Source organism: Glycine max, chromosome 18, assembly GCF_000004515.6.
Source record: "Glycine max cultivar Williams 82 chromosome 18, Glycine_max_v4.0, whole genome shotgun sequence".
Lineage (NCBI taxonomy): Eukaryota > Viridiplantae > Streptophyta > Magnoliopsida > Fabales > Fabaceae > Glycine > Glycine max.
In genome coordinates this window covers 15223792-15245209 of record NC_038254.2, presented here as the reverse complement: position 1 = coordinate 15245209, position 21418 = coordinate 15223792, and the positions used below count along the sequence as shown (strand labels likewise).

General features: G+C 30.4%; 1 protein-coding gene and 1 long non-coding RNA gene across 10 annotated transcripts; both read right to left on the bottom strand.

Moving 5' to 3' along the window:
- Window positions 1-5754: 5754 nt before the first annotated feature.
- Window positions 5755-12146, bottom strand: LOC102665668 (uncharacterized). 9 transcript variants are annotated; one of them, XR_001385975.3, is made up of 10 exons: window positions 11497-12145; window positions 10342-10528; window positions 9202-9364; window positions 8838-8890; window positions 7863-7945; window positions 7633-7762; window positions 7046-7110; window positions 6353-6911; window positions 6205-6264; window positions 5760-6061 (listed from the first exon to the last, which is right to left on the bottom strand). It is a non-coding gene; the product is annotated as an uncharacterized lncRNA (long non-coding RNA). The 9 variants fall into 9 exon arrangements; XR_001385977.3 differs by having other exon boundaries at window positions 8838-8886; XR_003265369.2 differs by having other exon boundaries at window positions 5755-6061; window positions 7863-9364; window positions 10342-10379; window positions 10466-10528; window positions 11497-12146.
- A 5016-nt stretch (window positions 12147-17162) lies between these two features.
- Window positions 17163-20964, bottom strand: LOC100306512 (HVA22-like protein). Its single transcript, NM_001249194.2, has 5 exons — window positions 20832-20964; window positions 20673-20699; window positions 20441-20563; window positions 18299-18557; window positions 17163-17393 (listed from the first exon to the last, which is right to left on the bottom strand). The coding sequence occupies exons 1-5, from the start codon at window positions 20900-20902 to the stop codon at window positions 17325-17327; spliced, it is 549 nt and encodes a 182-aa protein (NP_001236123.2). The 5' UTR covers window positions 20903-20964; the 3' UTR covers window positions 17163-17324.
- Between the last annotated feature and the right edge of the window lie 454 nt (window positions 20965-21418).

Sequence of the window (21418 nt, the reverse complement as noted above, 5' to 3'; positions counted from 1 at the left end):
TTTCTGCTGGAAGTTGTTGTGCACAAATACTCTGGATGAAACAACAACTTTCTGATTATGGTTTAAAACTTGATCATATACCTATCCGCTATGACAATACAAGTGTAATTAATCTGTCCAAAAATCCTATTATGTACTCTAGAACAAAACATATTGAAATAAGGCATCACTTCCTTCGAGATCATGTTCAAAAAGGGGATTGCATATTAGAATTTGTTGACACAAAGAATTAGTTAGCTGATATCTTCACAAAACCTCTCCCCAAAGAAAACTTTTTTGCTATTAGAAGAGAATTAGGACTCATAGACCTAAATAACTTAGAATCCTAGCCACTTTGGATGTTTATACTGTTTAATTATCATGCTTGATTATGATGATTATGATGAATGTTTAACTTTGATTGTTTATCATGATTGATTATGATTATTGTTTACTTTGGTTGAGTAAAATGATTGTGTTTGATAGTTATTTTTCATGTTTGATTATGATGATTGTTTACTTTGGTTGAGTGAAATGGTTGTTTTGCTTGCTTATGATGATTGATTACTTTGAATGTTTATAATAATTGCATTTGATGGTTGTTTTTCGTGATTGTTCATACTCATAAATGTTTTTGATTGCTTAATTGTATATTGATTACTTATAATCACATATTTGTCCTGATTTCTAGCATTATCTATCTTTAATTTCCTTGATATTTCAAACTTTCTGCATTGGGTTTATTTCAAATTCGGTTCTTTATATTTCTGTTTTGGACTTGCTGTATATTTCTTCTTTGGCTGTTTTTATGTGGATGCTTTGGTCATTCATACTACTGTTTAAGACTTGATATGTTTCGAACTTGGTTGCTTCTTTTATGAATGCTTTGGTCATTTATAAATATTGTTTTGAACTTGCTCTGTTTGGTATGTTTAGCACTTGGTTGATTCCTCTGTCAATGATTGGTTATTATGTGAATGATTGTTTCTATTTCGGTGCTTTCATCTTTTTGATGTTGCCAAAAGGGAAGATAATCATGTAAGGTACATGGTATATATATATATATATATATATATATATTGTAAACTTTTCTGAAAATATTTTCTGCTAAGCAATGATTGCCAAATTAAGGGGGAGTGATTGTCTCACAAAAGAAATATTTTTCAGTAAATGATTTCAGTTGGTTGTCATCATCATAAAGGGGGAGAACGTGAATGTATGTGTATGAAGGTTTTGATGATGCCAAGACAAAAGCAACACAAGTTTTATTTCAAGTCCAAATCAAGACTAAGAAAACAAAGATCAAGAAGAAAGCTAAGTCTTAGTCTATCTTTGTTAAAAGAGTCTCTTAGTGATTGCAAAGATTTGGCCTTACAACATAGTTTTTAAATTGATTATAAAAAGGTTCTAAAATACTTTTAATATTTTATGAAAAAGACATTTTTCCACTGGCAATCGATTACTAGGCATTATAATCGATTACCAGAACAAAAATTATTTTAAAAAGCTTTTTCAAAAAATTTGAAATTTGAAATTTGAAAGCTGTAACCGATTACCACTTGTTTGTAATCGATTACCAGTAACGGAACTACAAAAATTCAAATTGAAAAGTCATGACTCCTCATTATAACTGTGTAATCTATTATCAAAGAGTTGTAATCGATTACCAATGGGAAAATTTTAAAAGTTACTCTGAAAAGTCACATCCCTTCATAAGTTTTTGAAAAGCCACCAAGGGTCCATAAATATGTGACTTATCTACGAAAGTTTTTAGAGAGTTTTTTTAGAACCTTATTGTCTTATACTCTCAAAAACAAATCATTGGCCAAAGACTTGCAAACCAATTAAGGATTCTTCTAAGAACTTCATCTTGTATCTTCTTCTCTAAAAGAGAGAAATAAATTTGTACTTTCTTTAAAGACTAATTTAGATCAAGAGGCTATTTGTCTCTTGTATTGTGAGTTTCCTAAACATAAGGGAAAGGGATCCCTCGGATGTTCAGAAGTTGTAAAAAGGATTTTAACAAAGTTAGTGGAAATCTCAAGTGGGTTGCTTGAGGACTAGACGTAGGCACAGGAAGTAGTTGAACTAGGATAAACTGAGTTTGTATTTCTCTCTTCCCTATCTTGATTACTTTATCTTGTATATTTTATCTATCTTGCACACTTGAAGGATTCTGTTGATATAATTTTCATCTTCATCTTCAATATTCTTAACATATAGATTTAAAAGGGGATTTAGAAGTCAATTAAACGAGAAATTTTTTAACTTAATTCACCCCCCTCTTAAGTTATTGAGGTCACTTATCCAACACCCTAGACATTAATAACGCCAATTATGTTGAAAGCAACTATAGAAATATTACATGTCCATCATGAATCAATTTTAATGTTGAAAGCCAAATGAACAAAGACGCGACAGTTTTGATGACTTGTATCATAATGAAACAATTTGAATAATCTACTTATATTTATAATTTTTAAATAATAGATTAGATGAGACAGAATCAATCATTTCTACCACAATGAACCAATTTGAAAATTCTACTTATATTTATTAAAACATTTAAGAAAAGTAAATAAACTTATTATGAGTGAGGAGAAAGGTTGTAATTCCAAAAGTCCGAAGAAATGAGATTACTTCCTAAGAAAGTCTAATACCAGAGATTGTTTTCGTAATATATCTCTCTCCTTCATTAACACTTTCATGATTTCTTTGTTTAGATTTTCATCATTAGGGTCCTCTAGAGTTGATGGTTGTGTTTGGTTTATTTATTAGATATTTATATATCGAGGAAAATTTCAAGAAAATTTGACATTGAAATTTATTTAAATAAATTAGTTTTATCTTCTAAAAATTATAGAACAATAATGTAGAATTTTTAAAAAATTTATATTTTTAAATTAATATGTAACATCTAAAGTATCAATTTAGAATAATACCTAATTTTAGAATAACTGCAATGCCGATCACTATATAGGTATTTTTTTTAGAACAACTGCAATTAATGGTCAATATCTTGTTCTCTATCTCCTAATTAGATTGTTGTTCCATAAAACCAACATCACAATTTTCAATGGTTTTCTCAACTACCTCTTAAGTACAAGAGAAAGGCAAGTTCTATTAAAGCTTGACACAGGAATAGAAGTACTTTTCCTTGAATGAAATTCTATTTGTACTCTTATCTGCCATTGATGGAGTCTAATCCACAAGCAATCTCCATTAGTTGAAAAATGAAGGTCACAATCTCCATACCTAACAAAAATTATTCAAGTTTAAATTAAAAATATCCATCATGAAAATTACAACAAAAAATAAAGAACATTAGAAGAAAATGCCTAAATATAAGAATCCACCTATAGAAATAGAATACCACAATATCCCTTTGTAGTAGTGCATTGTTGGACAATATTTTTTTAAAAAGTTTAAGAAGCATGCATGCATTATGTAATTTTTTTTATACTTCCAATCAATAAAAAACTATTGTGACACCCTCTACCCCTCACATATATATTAATAAAGGAATAAAAATTTAAATATTAATTAAAAGTATTTTTAAAACATTTTTAAATACAAGCTTTTCAAATGGGTAAAAGGCTGACATTCACTTTCTTCTACATCATATTCAAACTTGTCCAAATAAATAATAAAGTCATCTCGACTCAAAGAAAGTCATATAAGTCTCATACAATTAATATAGAACATATATCCTAATGTCACATCCTATCAGAGCGTGGTGTTCCCGTGTCCTCTAGCATGAGGTTCTTCATAGTCATCCACCTATTCATCTGCTCCCCCGAACACAAGTTCAAGATCATCACAGGATCCAAACACAACAACACACAGGGAGTGAGTTATCACATTCCTAGCTAATAGAGAAACAAGACAATTAAATATACGTATTATATAAATGAGATACCACTTGCTTAAACATAGCTCACGTAACTTCACCACTTCGTCATTCAAAATTCACTTTTCAATTATCAATCACATTACACAAGAATCCCACACTTCGATCAAGATATAATAACACATCAATTAGCAAGCATATGCAATAGTTATGCTAAGACTCAATTCTATATGCAATATGGTACCATGTCAGTGAAAAACCACCCTGGGGCGCTTAGGAGTACATAACAAGACACACCACACAATGGGTTTGTCAGGTCACTCTCACTAAGTAAGATCATAGGGAGACCAGTCAGGGTCACGATGTTTTGCGAGAATGCTCCAACCATATGAGATCAGCATAGGCTTAAAGGAGCACTCAAACCCGGTGACCCCCAAGGCCTACACTCCGAAGAGTCCGTCAGGGCCTCTCCCTCCTGATTCAGGTCCAACCCCTAAAATAATTTTTTTTACATGCAGACACTGCTCATGAATTATACAATACCCACGACCTTACACTCGTGTTTTAAACACGTTCAACACAATTGCGCTACGATTTAACACTGGTTCTTAAATAGGAAACCTACATTTTCTCTTTAACACTGCGCATCAACGCTTTTCTCAAGATAACGCTGGTCGGGTATTGTACAATTCATAGCTTACAACACAAGTAATTTCACATCAAGTGTTAACTACACACTTATCCACAACTAGAACTCATTCACAATTTCACATCTCATAGTGTCACAATCCACCATCACATGTTTACACGTATCTCACAAATTAACACATGTTCAACTTTACACTTATACTCAATCTCAATAACAATATTATAATCTCAAAGCAACATGTTATTCTACAATTCATCACATACTCACAATTTGAATTATCATTTCATATCCTCAATATAACAATTTATATAAAAGACTATCACAACATGAGGACTAAAACCCCTCAAATAATATTACACAATTATATCCAAATCATAGGTCCAAATATACAAATATCAAGAGCACAATTTATCAAGCAATTTTCATCAGGACATCAATATTTTATTTATAATCATAAAGGAAAAATTGCAATTTAACAAACATCCCAAAATAAAATCCCAATTTAATCCTCTAAGGATCCCTACACATGTTCTCACTAATCCCCAACTGTGAATAACTCATCCCTTACCTCTAAGCGGGCTCACGTGTCTTCAGCCAGCGATAGCAACATCTCTAGCGGTTCCCAGAAATTCTTTCAATTATTCATCCGACTGCTCCGATAGAATTCCCAAACGTCAGAGAGACGGAGAAGAGATTGAAACCTCCACTTGTACTGTCTTCATACGATTCCTTTTTCTCCCTCCACGAATATTATCTCGCAAATCCCAACGGTGGAAGCGTGCGGAATTGAATTTCAAACAACATATCCAAATTTCACAATAATCCAACGGTTAACGAAACCAGGATCGTAGTTTTACCAAGACAGCTCTGGGTTTCTGCGGGAAAGAAAAAGACTACAATGCGAAGGGTTTTTCTCTTAGTTCAGACATGATATCGAAATTACCAACGGTGAGAATGCTCGGAATTGTCTTGCGGACATGATACTCAAATTTCACGACGATCCAACGGTGAACAGGTTCGAGATCGTCGTTTTTCTGAGACTGGTTTGGTGGGCTGCGGGAAAAAGAAAGGGTTTTGAGAGGAGAAGGGGAAAAACGAAAATGAGGCCAAAAGGAGGCAGCTGACTTAACATAACTATTTATACCTAGGGTACTCAGCCTATTATTTGCTCTATATTTATTTATTTATTTATTTATTACTAAAAAGCTTTTTAAATTTATTTACGAAAAATTGGGATGTTACAACTATCATTGATATGACTTTTAATTATCATAAAAATAAACCAATATATTGTACATATTGTTAATACTTTATGAAATTTATATAATTTCTAAAAAAACAAAACATCATTTAATATCATATGACAGTCAACTGAAAAGCATTACATTCTAACTTCTTTCCAAAACCAAGACTCAAATCCAAACAATGACAATGCACAAGAGCAGTTGAGGTTCAGCATTGGGTCCAGGAGGTTTGGACTTAACTCAAGCCTTCTCTTCAAGTCTATCATGAATGTTGCAGCTTTTTCTCCAACAGTTGAACTTAACAAACAAACACATTGGACTTTACACAACAAATGAATGCTGAAAGGAAAAGGGAAAAAATGAGTTGACTCAATACTAAAAGTGAGTAAATCAACTTTGAGGTAAATTAAAAAAATTTAAGCTAATTTTAAGGTTAACTGAGTCAAATACAACTGGTAGATAAGATGCATAAGGCACTGGACCTTTGTTGCTGGGGCCTTTAAAGCACTGGCATCACTTCAATAGTTAGGTACAATCAAAGCCTAATAAAGTTAAAAATAAAAACGTCTTTTAAGAGTGGTACATAAGCAAAATGATACAAATCATTCAAATCCAAGGAAGGTAATTTACCTAACATGCTATAGTTTTCATTTGAGCCAAAGAAGGAAAATACTTTTGCTTTTGAGCTTCAGACCCACACAATGCTATACTTAATGGCCAATCAAAGACATTAAACTTCAAGAAATATGAATAACTAATAGCAAAAAGGTTACCATTAATAGATTAATTAATAACAAATAAAAGACATTAGCAATAGTGAATATTGCCAAGGAACAATGAACCAAATAGAAAGTTGAACAACTTGCATCAACTCTAGCAACTTCAACGGTAGCAACAACACTTCCAGTTATGAAAAGACTAGAACAACCATAACCCTGAGAATCAGTCAGAGCTAGGTATGAACTCCTTTTGCAATGTCTTGCACCTAACTAAGACTCTACGAAGCTAGGTAAGAACTCCTCTAATAATAAATACACAAATGTTTAAAATACAATATATTGTCATGCTATAATTATTATTAAAGAGAAAAACATATACAATTAAAAGCATGCTTGTGTCTCAAGATTGTGCTAGCACATGCTTAAAACCCATCTTCACTTATAAGAAAGCATTTGATTTGTTCCGGTGCCTGAGAAATACATTGGCACAAATAAGTATTAGTGATGCAAAATGTAGATACGGTTTTAGCTCTTGGGAAAGTTAGCTTGGTCAAGAGAAAGCTAAAATGAAGTTCAAGAGGGGATGGAGCATGAAGTGACACACCTCCATAGCAATAGCAGTTGGAGAAAAATCTGACACGTCTCTTTGGCTTAATTTTGCTGCCATATCTGTACAAAAGAACATAACACAATAATAGATGGATGTTATCTAGACTAGGGGATGATGAAAGAATAATAGCCTTTAGAGCTTCACAAAAATCTAAAAATTAAAGCAATATGAATTTTCATGCTTTAACATGGGACAATCTTTAAGCTGCAAAAGTCATAAGAGTTTATGAATAGCAAATTCCTTTCCTGTTGTGTTTCCAAGGATTCTGGATAGAACCACAATTCTTTTTTCTTTTCTTTTTTTGTAAAAAAAATTAATATTTGTATATATACTTTCCAAGGAGACTTTGACATTGACATTTGCATATGCTTCACTTCTTTCTTCACAAATGATAGACAAACACTTGATAGTCTATAGGTGTTCTGAAGTGTCAAATTATTTTGTGGAAAAAATAATTTTGATGCTAATTCCCTATCTAGGATGGTTCCTCCAATTTTCTAAGATTTGTAATAATTACTTACATTTTGCAAAAAAAAAAAAAAGAAGTAAAAAACTCCTACCATGGAAGAGAAATCATTTACCTCCATGTATGCATTTCTTGCTTCAGAATGTAGGAGTGGGCGAGAATCAGTTCCTATAATTGTTATTCTCTAAGCCAAGGCTTCTACAGGTACATCCAACCAAACACTAATCCCCCTACGCATATATTTCCTGGCAATCCATATATAAGTATGTGTGAAGACTAAAGTGAGAAGAGCTAAAGATAAAAATGGAGGTAAAACTTTTCTCATTAGTATGTTAATTATTGTACCAATTGTTGGGCATTAGAACAACACCTCCATCGATAGAAATAACATGTTTGTGCATTAATGACAACATCTGCAACACCTTAATCTACAACAGTAAAATCAGCATGGAATATGAATAACGAATGTGATAAACTAATAGTTGAATCTAGAGGGAAAACAGAACAATTCACAACACCCCTCAAATGTTCGTATACTTATAAGAGTAGTAATTGCGAGATTCTACTCTAGCTTGTTAGCTGATATCATCAATGGATACTAAGCCATAAGCTATCTACTTTACACAACCAACTTATTTTCCAAATTCCCAGTTCCCGAGAGTAATGTTCTTCAATTATCATATGAAGAAAGGAGTTAATATGTGGGATAGACATTCCATCAAATAATTAGAAGAAGCTATTGTTGTATCATTATTTGATACTTGAGAATATTTTTCCTCTGATTTTCTTGTTGCAATTTACTTTATAAAGGTACACATTCTACACAGATTAAATTTGAATAGATGAAAATGAGAGGATTGCATAGGATAAAAGAAATAGAAAAACCTAACAATTCAAAGACCTTAACAAAAAAAATCCATGGACCGAGTGAGGAAGATGTAAATAGGAAACATTGTGTCTTTGATAGAATATTTCTATTTCGATGTACAAATAAATGGAAAAGGAAAATAAGGCAGCAAATATATCAAACACAATCAATATTTATGGAAGGAAGACGTAAATAGGAAACATTGTGTCTTTAATAGAATATTTCTATTTCAATGTACAAATAAATGGAAAAGGAAAATAAGGCAGCAAATATATCAAACGCAATCAATATTTATGTAATGATAGGGAAGTCATAAAAATTGCAGTATGGAAGGAACACGTATGTTGTTGGAACTTACCAACAGAAAAGGAAGACTTCCCCATGTTAAAGTCAGTAAGATTGTAATATACAAATATATAATAATACTTAGAAAAATGAAAAGATTAACTTACCCAGAACAAAATCTGATCGAGCAATGTAGCAAAAGCTTGAAAAGCATCTCTGACTTATTACCCAAAAAAAGAAAAAATTTTCTTCATAAAAACCTATTACACATTCCTTTACCGTGAATTCTGAAACCACTCATACACATTAGGAGAAGCAAACTTGAAATAGCAAAAAAAAAAAAAAAATCCAAGAATGCATCAGATTGGTAAGAAGTGAAAGCAAACAAATTTAGTGTAAAGCGACCAATTTTTTTCAATCGGAGAGAAACCCAAATGTGGAAATCTTGTAGTGATGAACACATACCCACAAGCTTATTACCAAATGTAAATTCACTAACAGATAATATGCTTCAAAAAAAGGAGATTGTACCTCATTGATAGCAAGCACTTGGTCGTTGCTCTTCTTCAAATAAAAGAGATCATGAAAAAAGATAGAAACTTAAAAAGAAGGTTGTGCACAGAGCATGAGAAGATATATACAAATAACCTTACCAAGTGAAGTGAGCTTCTTCAACCAACACAGGTGACAACCTCTGTACACCGGAGAATGAATCTTAGATGCATTTTTAAAGTGTTTCTATGTTATTTTCCAATCTAAATAGAGGTTTTAACACAATAATCTATGTTGATCCAATGCAAAGATTATAATACATATTATCAAGAAAAAAACTCAAGGTTTGATTAAAGAGCAGTACTAAACTAAGCACATATTAGGATAAATGTTTCACCTCTTCAAAAAGTATGTTTAGAACAAAAGATATAGGCATGTTTTAAAAATATTCTTAGTATTTTCCTATTTTTGTTTTTTTTATATGACAATAAGCAAGAAAGAGAAGAGAAACATGCCTTAGTCATTATAGGAACAATTTCTTTTTCCATACACTCTCTCACTTTGTCGGAGCAATTTCTTTTTCCATATATTAATTTTAAATTCTGATCATGTAGGCAATTAGCATAAATTGCCAACACAAGAATAATTGCTTTGTCTGTTAGCAAGCAGTGTCATTGTCTACTTAATAAGATTTGAAATAGAAGATTTTTAAGTACGATATATTAATTACACACAAAAAATGGAAGTAAAATGAGGTGTTTGACATGCAAATGCTAATGTATAATAGAAGATTTTTAAAATATGATATAAGTTGTAGATAGTAGAAGTAGATTGTTGCAAGGATATGCACATAAGGTTGAGTAGTAGAAGGTGAATGAAAGAAGCTATTAACATTTTAAAATTATCATCTTCATAAGTTTCAATATTTTGAATTAACTCTGTGATCTCTCCTCATTTTGCTTATTTCTTTCAAAATCATGCATTGATATTAGATAGGTAGGTTGTAAAGTAGCACATGTTATGAGAAATTTAAAAATTCCTCCTTTCCTATGTTACCCATCAAAAAACCAAAGATTGATTTGCACTATGGATTATTATCAATATTATTTTACCTTTTTTGTATCATCCATTACTTGCAGATTTTTAATCATAAAAAAATGGATGATAATAGACACTTACCCATGGCTTCTTGTTGCTGGTAGAAAACTTTTTGATTCCTTAAATGAAAAATTGAATGTAAGTTGCTCCCAAATGGATAGTAGCATGTTCAAACATGAAGGAAACTTTAAAGTGACACCTTCACCTTGGAATCTACTACAACAGAACTTGCAGGGATACCAAGCCAACAGAGGAAGCTTCAACAACACTGAAACACACATATTATAATGAAATCTAGAAAAAAATAATAGTTAAAATTACAACATTGAAACTCATGCCAAGTCCAAAACACAAATATTATAATGAAATCAATGGAAAAAGACCTAGTCATATATCAAGTGCAATGAAAAACCAAGCACATAAATTATTATTCCAAAGTTTTCATATAACTTATGCTAAACCGAGACACAAGCCATAACACATAAAAAATTAATAGCACAAACAACATAACAAAATATTAATTGAAAACCTAGAAAACATATATGAAACAATGTTAACAATAACATCTGACAAGGAATAGCCATCACATGTATGGTGCTTTACATTCAACCAAGAGCTACTACAACACACTACTACTTTAATACAATTAATCTGCTATAGTCATAACAAACTTTTCCTTTTCTTTCTTTTTTTTTTGATGAAAAGGAAAAACACGAAGAAGAAATCAAGACATGAAGTGAGAGTGAAATTTAAAAACCATTTTTTTTTAGGAAAATCTGTTATAGTAAATATTTTTTTCTCATGTTCTGTCCTTTTTATTTATAAAGTGAAATTTGTTTTGAAGCTTTGCTTAGACTAAACTTAGTTCAAAACAACCAACTAAAATTCCAATGCTTGGGTCTATAGAAACTCCAAGCCACCCAACTGATAAGCTTTTATTAATAAAACAATAGACCTTTTATTAAGCCACTCAATTCCTCCTAATTGCCTTGCAATCAAGTATTATGTTGAGCTGAAGAAGTATAATATTAAAAACAACATAAAATATCATTATTATTGAGTTATATAATAAGTAGAATAAAACAATCAAGGAAAGTTTGATCATTTGACCTTTCACCACTAACCACACAAACAACACAAGAGTAGCCGATCACAAAGAAAAGAGATATTCGTAGGTCAGGCACAAAGTAGCTTATCACAAGGAAAGGAGGAGACAAATCACAAGATTAAACTTACCTTTACACCATCATGTGTACATTTCTTCTTTATCTCCTCTCCAAAATTATCCTTTCTTATACCATATATGTAACTTGTGGCACCTCGTGCTTGAAGCATCCATTGTTATGAGGTGAAGACAAATGATTAGTAACAAAATCAAAAGATATTTCTGTTATTCACAAAAGTCTATTGAAACAAATTAAACCTAAAAATAGAACATGACTCGTAACCAAAAATCAATGAACATTGATTTTAACATACAACAACTTAAAACAGAAGAAAGGAGAGAGGAGAGAAAGGAGAACGAAGAGAAGATGAAGAAAGAGAAGGAGAAACAAAATGGAATTGTCATTGTTTTCAGTGAGGGAGAGGGAAGAAGCAGGTGAGCCAGTTGGAGTTGACCCAGAAGTTAGGATTGGTGTGCCAGGTTCGAAGGGTTTGTTTATGGAGAATTTGATGAAAGAAAAGAGAAGAACAAAAAGATGAATTTTTTTAAAGCAGAACAGGTGAGGCCACACTGAGGCTATGCTTTGTTTCTACGGAAACCCATTCAAATATGAAATTTGAAAAGTAGAGGTCAATGCCGGAACGAAGAAGCAGCAGAAGGAAAGCGTAACATTTTCGAAAGCAAGAATATAATATTTGAAAAAAATGGAAAACGGTGACACATGGCTTAACTGGTCGTTGTTTTATTACTAACATATAGATTGGGCTAAGCCTATTGTACATTATAACAACATATATAACTTCGGCTCAGGTTAGTTTTTGACAGGTTTGGAATCTCGGATACCTACACAAACCCATTTTTTGGACTCGCCCAACCTGCTAATCTACCTGAAATCAACCAAAATACACATTTTTTTGGGTTTCTCGATTTTGGGTTGAGCCGAGTCATCCTACACACTCCTGTGGAAACCCACAGGCCAACCCAGTTTATCACGGATTCAGATTGGGGTGGACTGAATTATTATTTTTTGTCAATTTTAGTTATCTTCAAAATTTGATCTAGCCCACTTATGATCTGACTTAGTCGGGCTGAACCCATGGTTAGTCGAGCTTATCATTTAAAAAAAAAAACATTATTCATCTTAGCTTAATGAGTAATCTCGGTCAACTATTAGTATTCACTCACAAACTGACTCATGAGGACACTCACTCACCACACCACTCAGCTTTCACTTCTTCATGACACAAACCGAACAACCCTAACACGTTGCTGCCTCTCTCACTCTTCTTCAATTGGTCTACTTCTCCATAGCGCCAATGACCATCGTGCCGTCAGCCAACGTTATTCCATACCCATTATCTAGTGTTGTAGCGCTACCTTTTCTCCTTCGTTAGTTTCTTGCTCTTCTTAGTAACTTCTCAAAATCTCAGTGGCCATTTGGTTATTGCATTTCACTATTTCAGTAGTATGAAAATGAACAACCAATTGTGAATTTTTGGTTTTTATTATTGTTTTTACTTGAAGTTTTTGTGTTGTGCATATTCTGAGAATTTAAATTCTTATTATGCATATTCTGGCCAATTGGTTACTTTGTAGATTCGAAAATTGTTATGTGCATATATGGTTACCGTTATTCCATATTTGGTTACTTTCATTGCATATTTGGTTAATGGTTACTATCATTGCTTATTTGATAATTGTCCCTGTAGAATCTGAATTCTTATTGCGTTTTTTAATTGTATTAGAGATGACATTTTACGACTTTTTATCTCTGCCCACATTCTCACAATTAAGTTCTTGAATACCTCCCTTCTCAAATGAAGTACTCAGATGCCTCCTCTTTTATTTACGATGTGAATTTGGGTCTTGACACACCGAATTCACAGTTTGTTTTCGAAAAAAATTATTGGTTTCAGGTTAAGAATTCTGGTTTACGATAACCGAATTCTTAACATTGTTTTTCATTGTTTTTTTACAAAAAAATATTTAATAATGTTTTTAATTAGGTTTAATTATTTTTTGTCCATTTCTTTTACTGATTTTTATTTTGATCGTACTCATTTAAAAACATTCATTTTGGTTTCATAATTGTGAAATTTGATTTAGTGAAATTATTAAAATTTTAGTTTTAATGTTATTCGTAGGATGATTTTTGTGATTTTTTTATAATGTTTTTGATGTTTTTTGGTTCCAAAATTAGTTAAATCCATAGTTTTGATATAGATCAATATAATGGTATAAGTTTGAGAATCCCTTTTCTAAGTACAAAAAGGGATTTTTTTTTTCTTTTTGCACACCTTTTAAAGCCTTTTTAAATCAATGGGAGATATGAAATTATATCATTAAATTTTTGTGCATGAAGACTATCGAACCTAACTAATTTGGACTAAAAAAGAATGCAAAATCACCCAAAAACATCAAAAATAAAATTTAAATAATTTTAATAAGTCAAATTTCACAATTAAGAAACCAAAATGAATGTTTTAAAAATAAGACAACGAAAATTAGTAGGAAAACGGACAAAAAAATAAACCTATTTAAAAATATTATTAATTTTTTTTAGAAAACAAAATAAAAAGTAAACAAAAAAAATTTAAAAAAATCCGTAAGAATTCGATCATGGAAAACCCGAATACAACATATTTTTCTAAAACAAAGTGTGAATTTGGTGAGCCAAGACCCGAATTCACACCATTAAGAAAAATGGAGGTACATGCGTACTTAATATGGAAATGAGAGTATTCAGGAACTTAATTTTGTGAACAGGGGTGCATGCTTAAGTCAACATTTTACTTGAAGTTTCTTGTCATTGTAGATTCAAAATTTGTTTTGTGCATATTCTAATGTAGCAGTTGTTATGTGATCTGGTCTACAGACCATTGGTAAAAGCTAGAATTTTATTTTAAAAAAATATTTTTCTTTATATTTAGGTGTGCAAAATCATTTAATTCACCCACTTATGATAGATCAAGCCAGACTAACATTTTATAGACTCATCCAAAAGTGAGCAGATTGGATTGACCCACCTATATATTAAACAAGTTAAGGTGGGACATACTGACTGATTTTGACAATTCTAATTTTTTCTTTAACAAAACAAATATTTAAAAAGATACATGAACATACAAATTTAATATAAAATAATAATATTGACAACAAATATTTATATAAATTTATTTAAATATTTCAACCTATTAAGTTTAAGAAATGTTTTGAATGACTTAAAAACTGATATTTTTAATTAAATAAACTTTTATAAAAGACTTAACCTAATTATTTTTATAAAAAAAAATCTAATCAGACATGAGCTTTGACGAGCATTCTAACTTATTTTCACCCCTTAAGTGGTGATTAGCTAGAGAATTTTGAGTGAATTACAGGGAAATCAATTCAAATGTTGACATTTATGGATTTGATTTTCTTTATAATAAAATATTTAAGCACAAATTTTGTAATAAGATCTTTAAATATAACACAAATTTTTCTTTTAAAAAATTTACTGAAGAACTTATAAGCTTCTTTATACCAAAGTTACTTTTAAAGCTTGTTTGATACATTAACTTGTTTTATAGTAGCTTGTTTTTCATAAGTTATTTCAAGTACTTTATGAAAAATAAATTAACTTATAAGTTATTAACTTTTTTTTCTTCTTAATATCATCCTCACTAATTTATTTTAAATTTATTTTTACACTTTTATTCAACTTAAAAATCATTTTTCTTATTTTAACATTCTTCTATTTATTATTTATTTTCTAGTTATTATGAAATTTAGAATTCTACCTTTTGTAATTATTTTGTTTAATGTTAAACTATTTATTTTAATAAATTAATAAATTGTTTTTTATTTAAAACATTTGGTCACTAAAAAAATTTGATACAAAAAATCAAAACTGTGAAGAAAAAATAATTTTTATTTTTTGTTTTAAAATAATATTATTAATAAAAATTTAAACATTAAAAATTAAATTTTTTTAGAGACTTTACTTAAAAAGATTGAGTCCAGATTGATTCACACCAATGACTTGTTGGTATTAAAAATTGATTTTAAACAATAAAGTTTATTTAATTTAATTATACTTTTTTAAAAAAGGAAAACGTCATTTAAAACAATATTAATTTATTAAAAATTGATTTTAAATAATGAGTAAAACCACTAAATCTTTACTATTCTTTTAAAATACAAACATGTTGTACTACGATGATAGATTATTAAAAATAAATTCAAATATTAAACATATTAAATATATCTTTTTGTGTCATTTAATATTAATAAGTTAACATATCAATTTATTTTACCAAGCACACAGTTAGCTTATAGGTTTACAACTTGTTAGGTCTTAGACCTAGCCAAGCTTAAGCTTTTTTAAGTGAACATACTTAACATTTAGAAAGATACATAAACATAAAGTTTTAATATGTTATAACAAATATCATAGAAAATGATAATATTAACAAAAAAAATTATTTATATTTATTTAAATAGGTCAATTTATTAAGTTTAAAAAACAGTTTGAATGACTCAAAATCTAATATTTTTAATTAAATAAACTTTAATAAAAGACTTGATCTGATTATTTTTTTTGTAAAAACCTGATCACACATTTGATGAGCATTAATCTAACTTATTTTCACTTAGAGAGTTTTAAGTGAATTAAGTAGCGGATGTAGGTTAGTAGCTATGTGGGCAATTGCCCCACCATAGTTATTAAAACCGAATCGACCTAATTTGTTCGACCAGGACCCATTGTCCAGAACATTTGATTAAGGTGCAGGATTGGAAATGGAAGCAATCCAATTTGGCCTGGTTTAACTTGGTCAGATTTGAGGAAATCCGGTGACTCGAACCGAGTTGATCTGGTCGAGAATTTTTTTTCCTAATTCCTATAACACGTTAAATTGTTAATAACTAGTTATTGAATGAAATATAATATGCTCCTATAATATTATTTTTTTAATCTTGTTAATATATAATAACTAATTATTATCATATTGATCATGATATAATGTAATATTTATGTGTTTTATACATCTTTACCTGACTTATTTATGGTCATTTGATAAATTTTGTATTTAATCCTAAAAAATAAGAATTTTCTTAATTACTTAATGATACACACAATAATTTATAGTAATAAATTTTTATATAATATTTATAGTTTGACCATGACAATGAATTTAATTTTAAGTATAAAAATATGAATTGATTATATTTTGTTAGATATATTATATTTTTTTTTATTTTTTTCATATATGTACTGGGTCAATCAAGTCAATATATGACCCATGGATTGAACTTCTGATCTATTGACTCTATGTCTTAATGAGATCGATGACTGATTGGTTTTCATAACACTAGCCCCACAAAATTCATTTTTTTTCTTACTTAAATATATGATTAAATAATTATTATTTTTGCCCCATAAAAAATAGGTGTTATCACATAAAATAATTTTTTAAAAAAATATTATAAAATTATAAATGATAAAAAAGAAAACAAATTCATACTAATTTTTTGCACTTTGCTCCCACTAATTTTTTTTTTTTCTAAATCCGCCACTATCTTGAAATCAATTCAAATGTTAACACTTCCGGATTTCCTCAGTCATCAAACTCAATAATAATCATCACCAACTTTAATAGAAAGTGGAATTAGGAAGCTCCTTTGCCATCTTTCAGATCAGGATGATTATGGAAAAACAACTATCTATTGAAAAAATCATGAGAAGAGAATAATTAGTACGTAGTTTATATTTCATCCCACAAAATAATCTACTGAAATATTAGTAACTGCCAAAGTGACGCATCAACAAAGTTACACACATATGGTCATCATCAAAGATCACACAATGTGATATATTGAAATATTAGCAACAGCCAAAGTGACACTTTAACAAAGTTCAATATATGTAGTCATCATCAAAGATCATGTAATTTCCATTCCTCCTTGCTCTAGCTTGTCTGTCATTCTGAAAATCAAATCAAATTACGTTTTTCTGAATTAAAGTATTGTTCCAAACACAAACGAAGTGAAACTTGCTGCGGAAAAAGGCTATCACCCTATAAATTTACCACAAGAGAATGACTAAAAATGTATAACACATGTATTTCAACTTGTAATTGAAATTTCAGCTTGTAATTCCTGGTTTTCTAGCTCAAATGATTCATACAAAGAGAAAATATGGAACTTTTTTATTCTGTTTATTTATTTTTTATTGTGTAAGAAAATATCGAACTGATAAGAGTCAATGTGGAAAATAAGATAGATAATATAGATTTATGTGATAAATTCTAGTTTTCTACATTACATATATTCCAAGGACTAGGAGCCAAATCTCTCCTGGTTTATTGCAACAATCCAGACGACAGTTATACAAGAAAGTTATAACGATTACTCTCCCATGCTAGTTAGCCTTTAAGAGTGACTTGTACAAAATTCTGCTTTTAGTTCATAATTAAATTAAATGTTATATATTTAAATTTTCTTTTCTTTTCTAAAGAGTTTACGGTGGGTTGAGTCCTACGAGGTCATAGGATCAAGACAGACTTCAAAACTTAACAATTTATAAAAATATTTATATCATCCATCAATAAAATTTTCACATCTACAATTAAATTTAAATTTTCATTCTTTCAAGATATGAGTCCTACCCTTATCAACTAAACTAACCTTTGTTCAACATTTTTTTAGATTTTTCAAAGGTATAATTTGGGGGAGGGGAATCTAAATTAAGTGCATCATGTAATTCCCGAATAACATAAGCAAGTTGAATCGTCCCAAAGCCATACTTTCTCAAATGTTAGAAAGATCTTAACTTTGAAGCAGAACTAAATATTCTTCACTAAAGATATTGGGTAATATGTGCGTACGTACCTTGTTTATAAGTCTTTCAATGGCTTCTGTACCATGCTCTTCCATGTATCTCTCAGCAGCACTTAGAACATCGTCTGGCTCATTGAATAAAGACTTCTTTTGCGGAAAATACCAGATTTGAGAGCCTTGTGGAATTGGGATTTGGGGGTTCATATAAAATGGTCTGATGTAATTCCTATAAACAACCGCAGCCCCATTGAAGTGAGGCAGAACCAACCAGCAACTGAATATCAACTTGGCAAAAAGCCAAATGGGAAGCCTGAAATTAGCACCACAATAATTATATTGGAGAAACACTAAAACAAGTTAAAGCAATGAAAACAAAATGAGAAAACATTGCAAAGACAATCAAGCATCCTCACTCACCATCTTTTCTTAAATAATCAAAAACACAAAAGAAAACAAAAGTCATGGCATTTTAAGTTTGACACAACTGCTTCATTTTATCAGCAGCCTCTAAATCCTGTGAATACAACAAAAAATCCATGTGGCCTATTCTTGGTCGCACAGGGGACAGAACAAACAACTTGCAGCGTATTAGGTTCACTTGGCCTAGGAGTTCAAAGGATGGATATTGGAGGTGAATGGAGAAGGAAAGGGGAAAGAAATCGTGAGTTCAAATCCCTTCATTAGAAAGAACTGATATTTGACAATAAAAAAAAGGATAAATATCCAAATTCATCCCTTTTAGTGTATTTTGCTGACATATTAGTTCCTGATAAATGAAAAATTATATTTTTATCCATGAATTTGTAAAAAATACCAACATATTAGGTCTGTCGTTAGTTTGATCCATGAAATTTAATGTCTTTGCTAATGTGACAAGTGAGGACTAAAATGTCATGAGAAAAGTTTATCAATTGGGTAACTAACTCAGCAAGATCAACTTGTCATTAAAATATCATGGACTAATTTGTCATTTTTTGAATTTATTTTCTCCTTTCTTCCTCCTCTATGCTCTTCCTTTCCTCCTTTCCTCTCTTTCTCTCCTTATTTTTCTTTTTTCTTCTTATTCTTCATCCTCTCATGGAATCCATACCTTGTAAGAAACAACAACAACCCTAATTTCCTTTTCCATTTTCAATTTGATCTTCTATCATTGCAAATTTCGTCTACAAATTATTAAATTATTCATATGCATCATCCCTTTCCTTTTTCACTCTTTTTTTTATAATTATTTTACAATATTGATAATGCATATGAGAGTAGATTGATGGACGTGATGAGTGGCGAGGGATCTTGACTGCTTAAGCATTGACTTTTTGGGCATTTAGGCACCATCTAGGATGACAAATTCCTTTGCTTTAGAACTGGAACACCATCCAAAATTTGTGATTTTCAAAGTTATTTTATTTCGCCCTCGAACCAATTCAATAACACCCAATCAAGTAATCACCAATATATTTAAGATTTTCTGCCACCGTGAAAGGAGGGAATAAGAAGGAAAAAGAAAATAAGGAGAGAAAGAGAGGGAATCATCGTCGGAAATATCTTTTTACATTAGCTTACTGTGATACAAGAGAAAGAGGAGGAGAAAGAAAGAAAGGGCTAGGAGAAAAAAGAAGAAATAAATTTTAAAAATGATAAATTAATCTATCTACATCTTAATGATAAATTGATTACTCCGAGTCAACTATCCAATTGACAATTTTTTTTATGATATTTTGGTCCTCATTTGTCATGTTAGTAGAGACATTAGACTTCACATACCAAACTAATGACAAGACTAATATATGACATTTTTACACATTCAAAGATTAAAAAAAAAAAAAATTTTCATCTTTTACATACTAATATACCAAACACTTTCAAAGACAAATTCAGGTATTTACCCAAAAAGAAAAAGAACACTTGGCCCAATTTCTAGCATGCAAATGCAGACTTATTGCTCACTTATTCGAAAGCCCTTAAATCATATTGATATATAAAAACACTTGAAGGTAAACAAAACCAAGCAATGTGAGACATCAACCTTAATACTCCATAAAACACAACACAAAGGGGTAGTTATATTGTGAAGCAACTATATATAAAGTAGAGAGAGCACATTCAGTGTTGAACCATTTACAAATTATATCGCATGACATGATAGCATAAATGAAGTCATAGATTCACCCATGGTCATTAGCCAAAGGAGCTTACAGTTCAAGAACTTTGACAAATGTGAGCTCAAAGATTGTGAGAATGGAATACAGAATCCAATACGTGAGCCATTGTTGATCGTCAGTAGTAGACTTGGTCTCGATGGCCTTAATTGAAGCATATCTAACCATAAACACAAAAAGGGTATGTAGAAAAAGTTGAAAATTCAGACATACATTCCCCGAATGAAAGAAAATACAAAAAAAAGAAGAAGAAGAAGAAGCATACTTACAAAGGGTAAACAAGCGTAACCAAGGGCCTGGAGAAAAGACCAAACAGAGAATGAATTTATAACAGATCAAAATAATATCCATAAAATGAGAAAAGAGTTAAACAAAAAAAAAAAAATTGAATTAGTGTCTTGCAATGGCGTAAGAAAAAAGAGACATACAGTGCAAGAACATCAAAGTTATTGAAGACAACTTGGAGAAAGTTGTTGTTGTTGTCGTCAGAAGCACCCATATTTTGCAACGAAGTTCTGTTTCTACTGCTTCTGTGGAGAACTGAGAAAAGAGTGTTAAACCAAAAAGTGACAAAAGAAGAAGAGAGAGAAGCTTGGAAAAAAGTGACCAAAAAAAAAGTAACAAAAAGAAAATGCGGGAAAGTTGGCAAACAGCAGTACTCTGAAAAGAACTGATGTTTTGGACAATCTATTGCACACGACCATCGAGGCACCGAATTTTACTTTTTTTACTCTGTCACATACCAAGATAATGAAAAAATATAGACTAATTTTTCTTACGTGGAATTCAGAAATTTGTTTGCATGAAGTTTTATATTCAAAATTTATTTTCATGTGATGTACTACCTTCCTTTTTATATATAAAAAATAGGGTAAATGGTGAAATTATTTTCAAAGTGTAAGATATTTATAAATTAATTTTGAGTAAATAGATATTTTGGTCCTTAACTTTTGATCCCTTTTATAAATTAGTCTTTATCTTTTTTGAAATATTAAAAATAATCCTTATCTTTGTA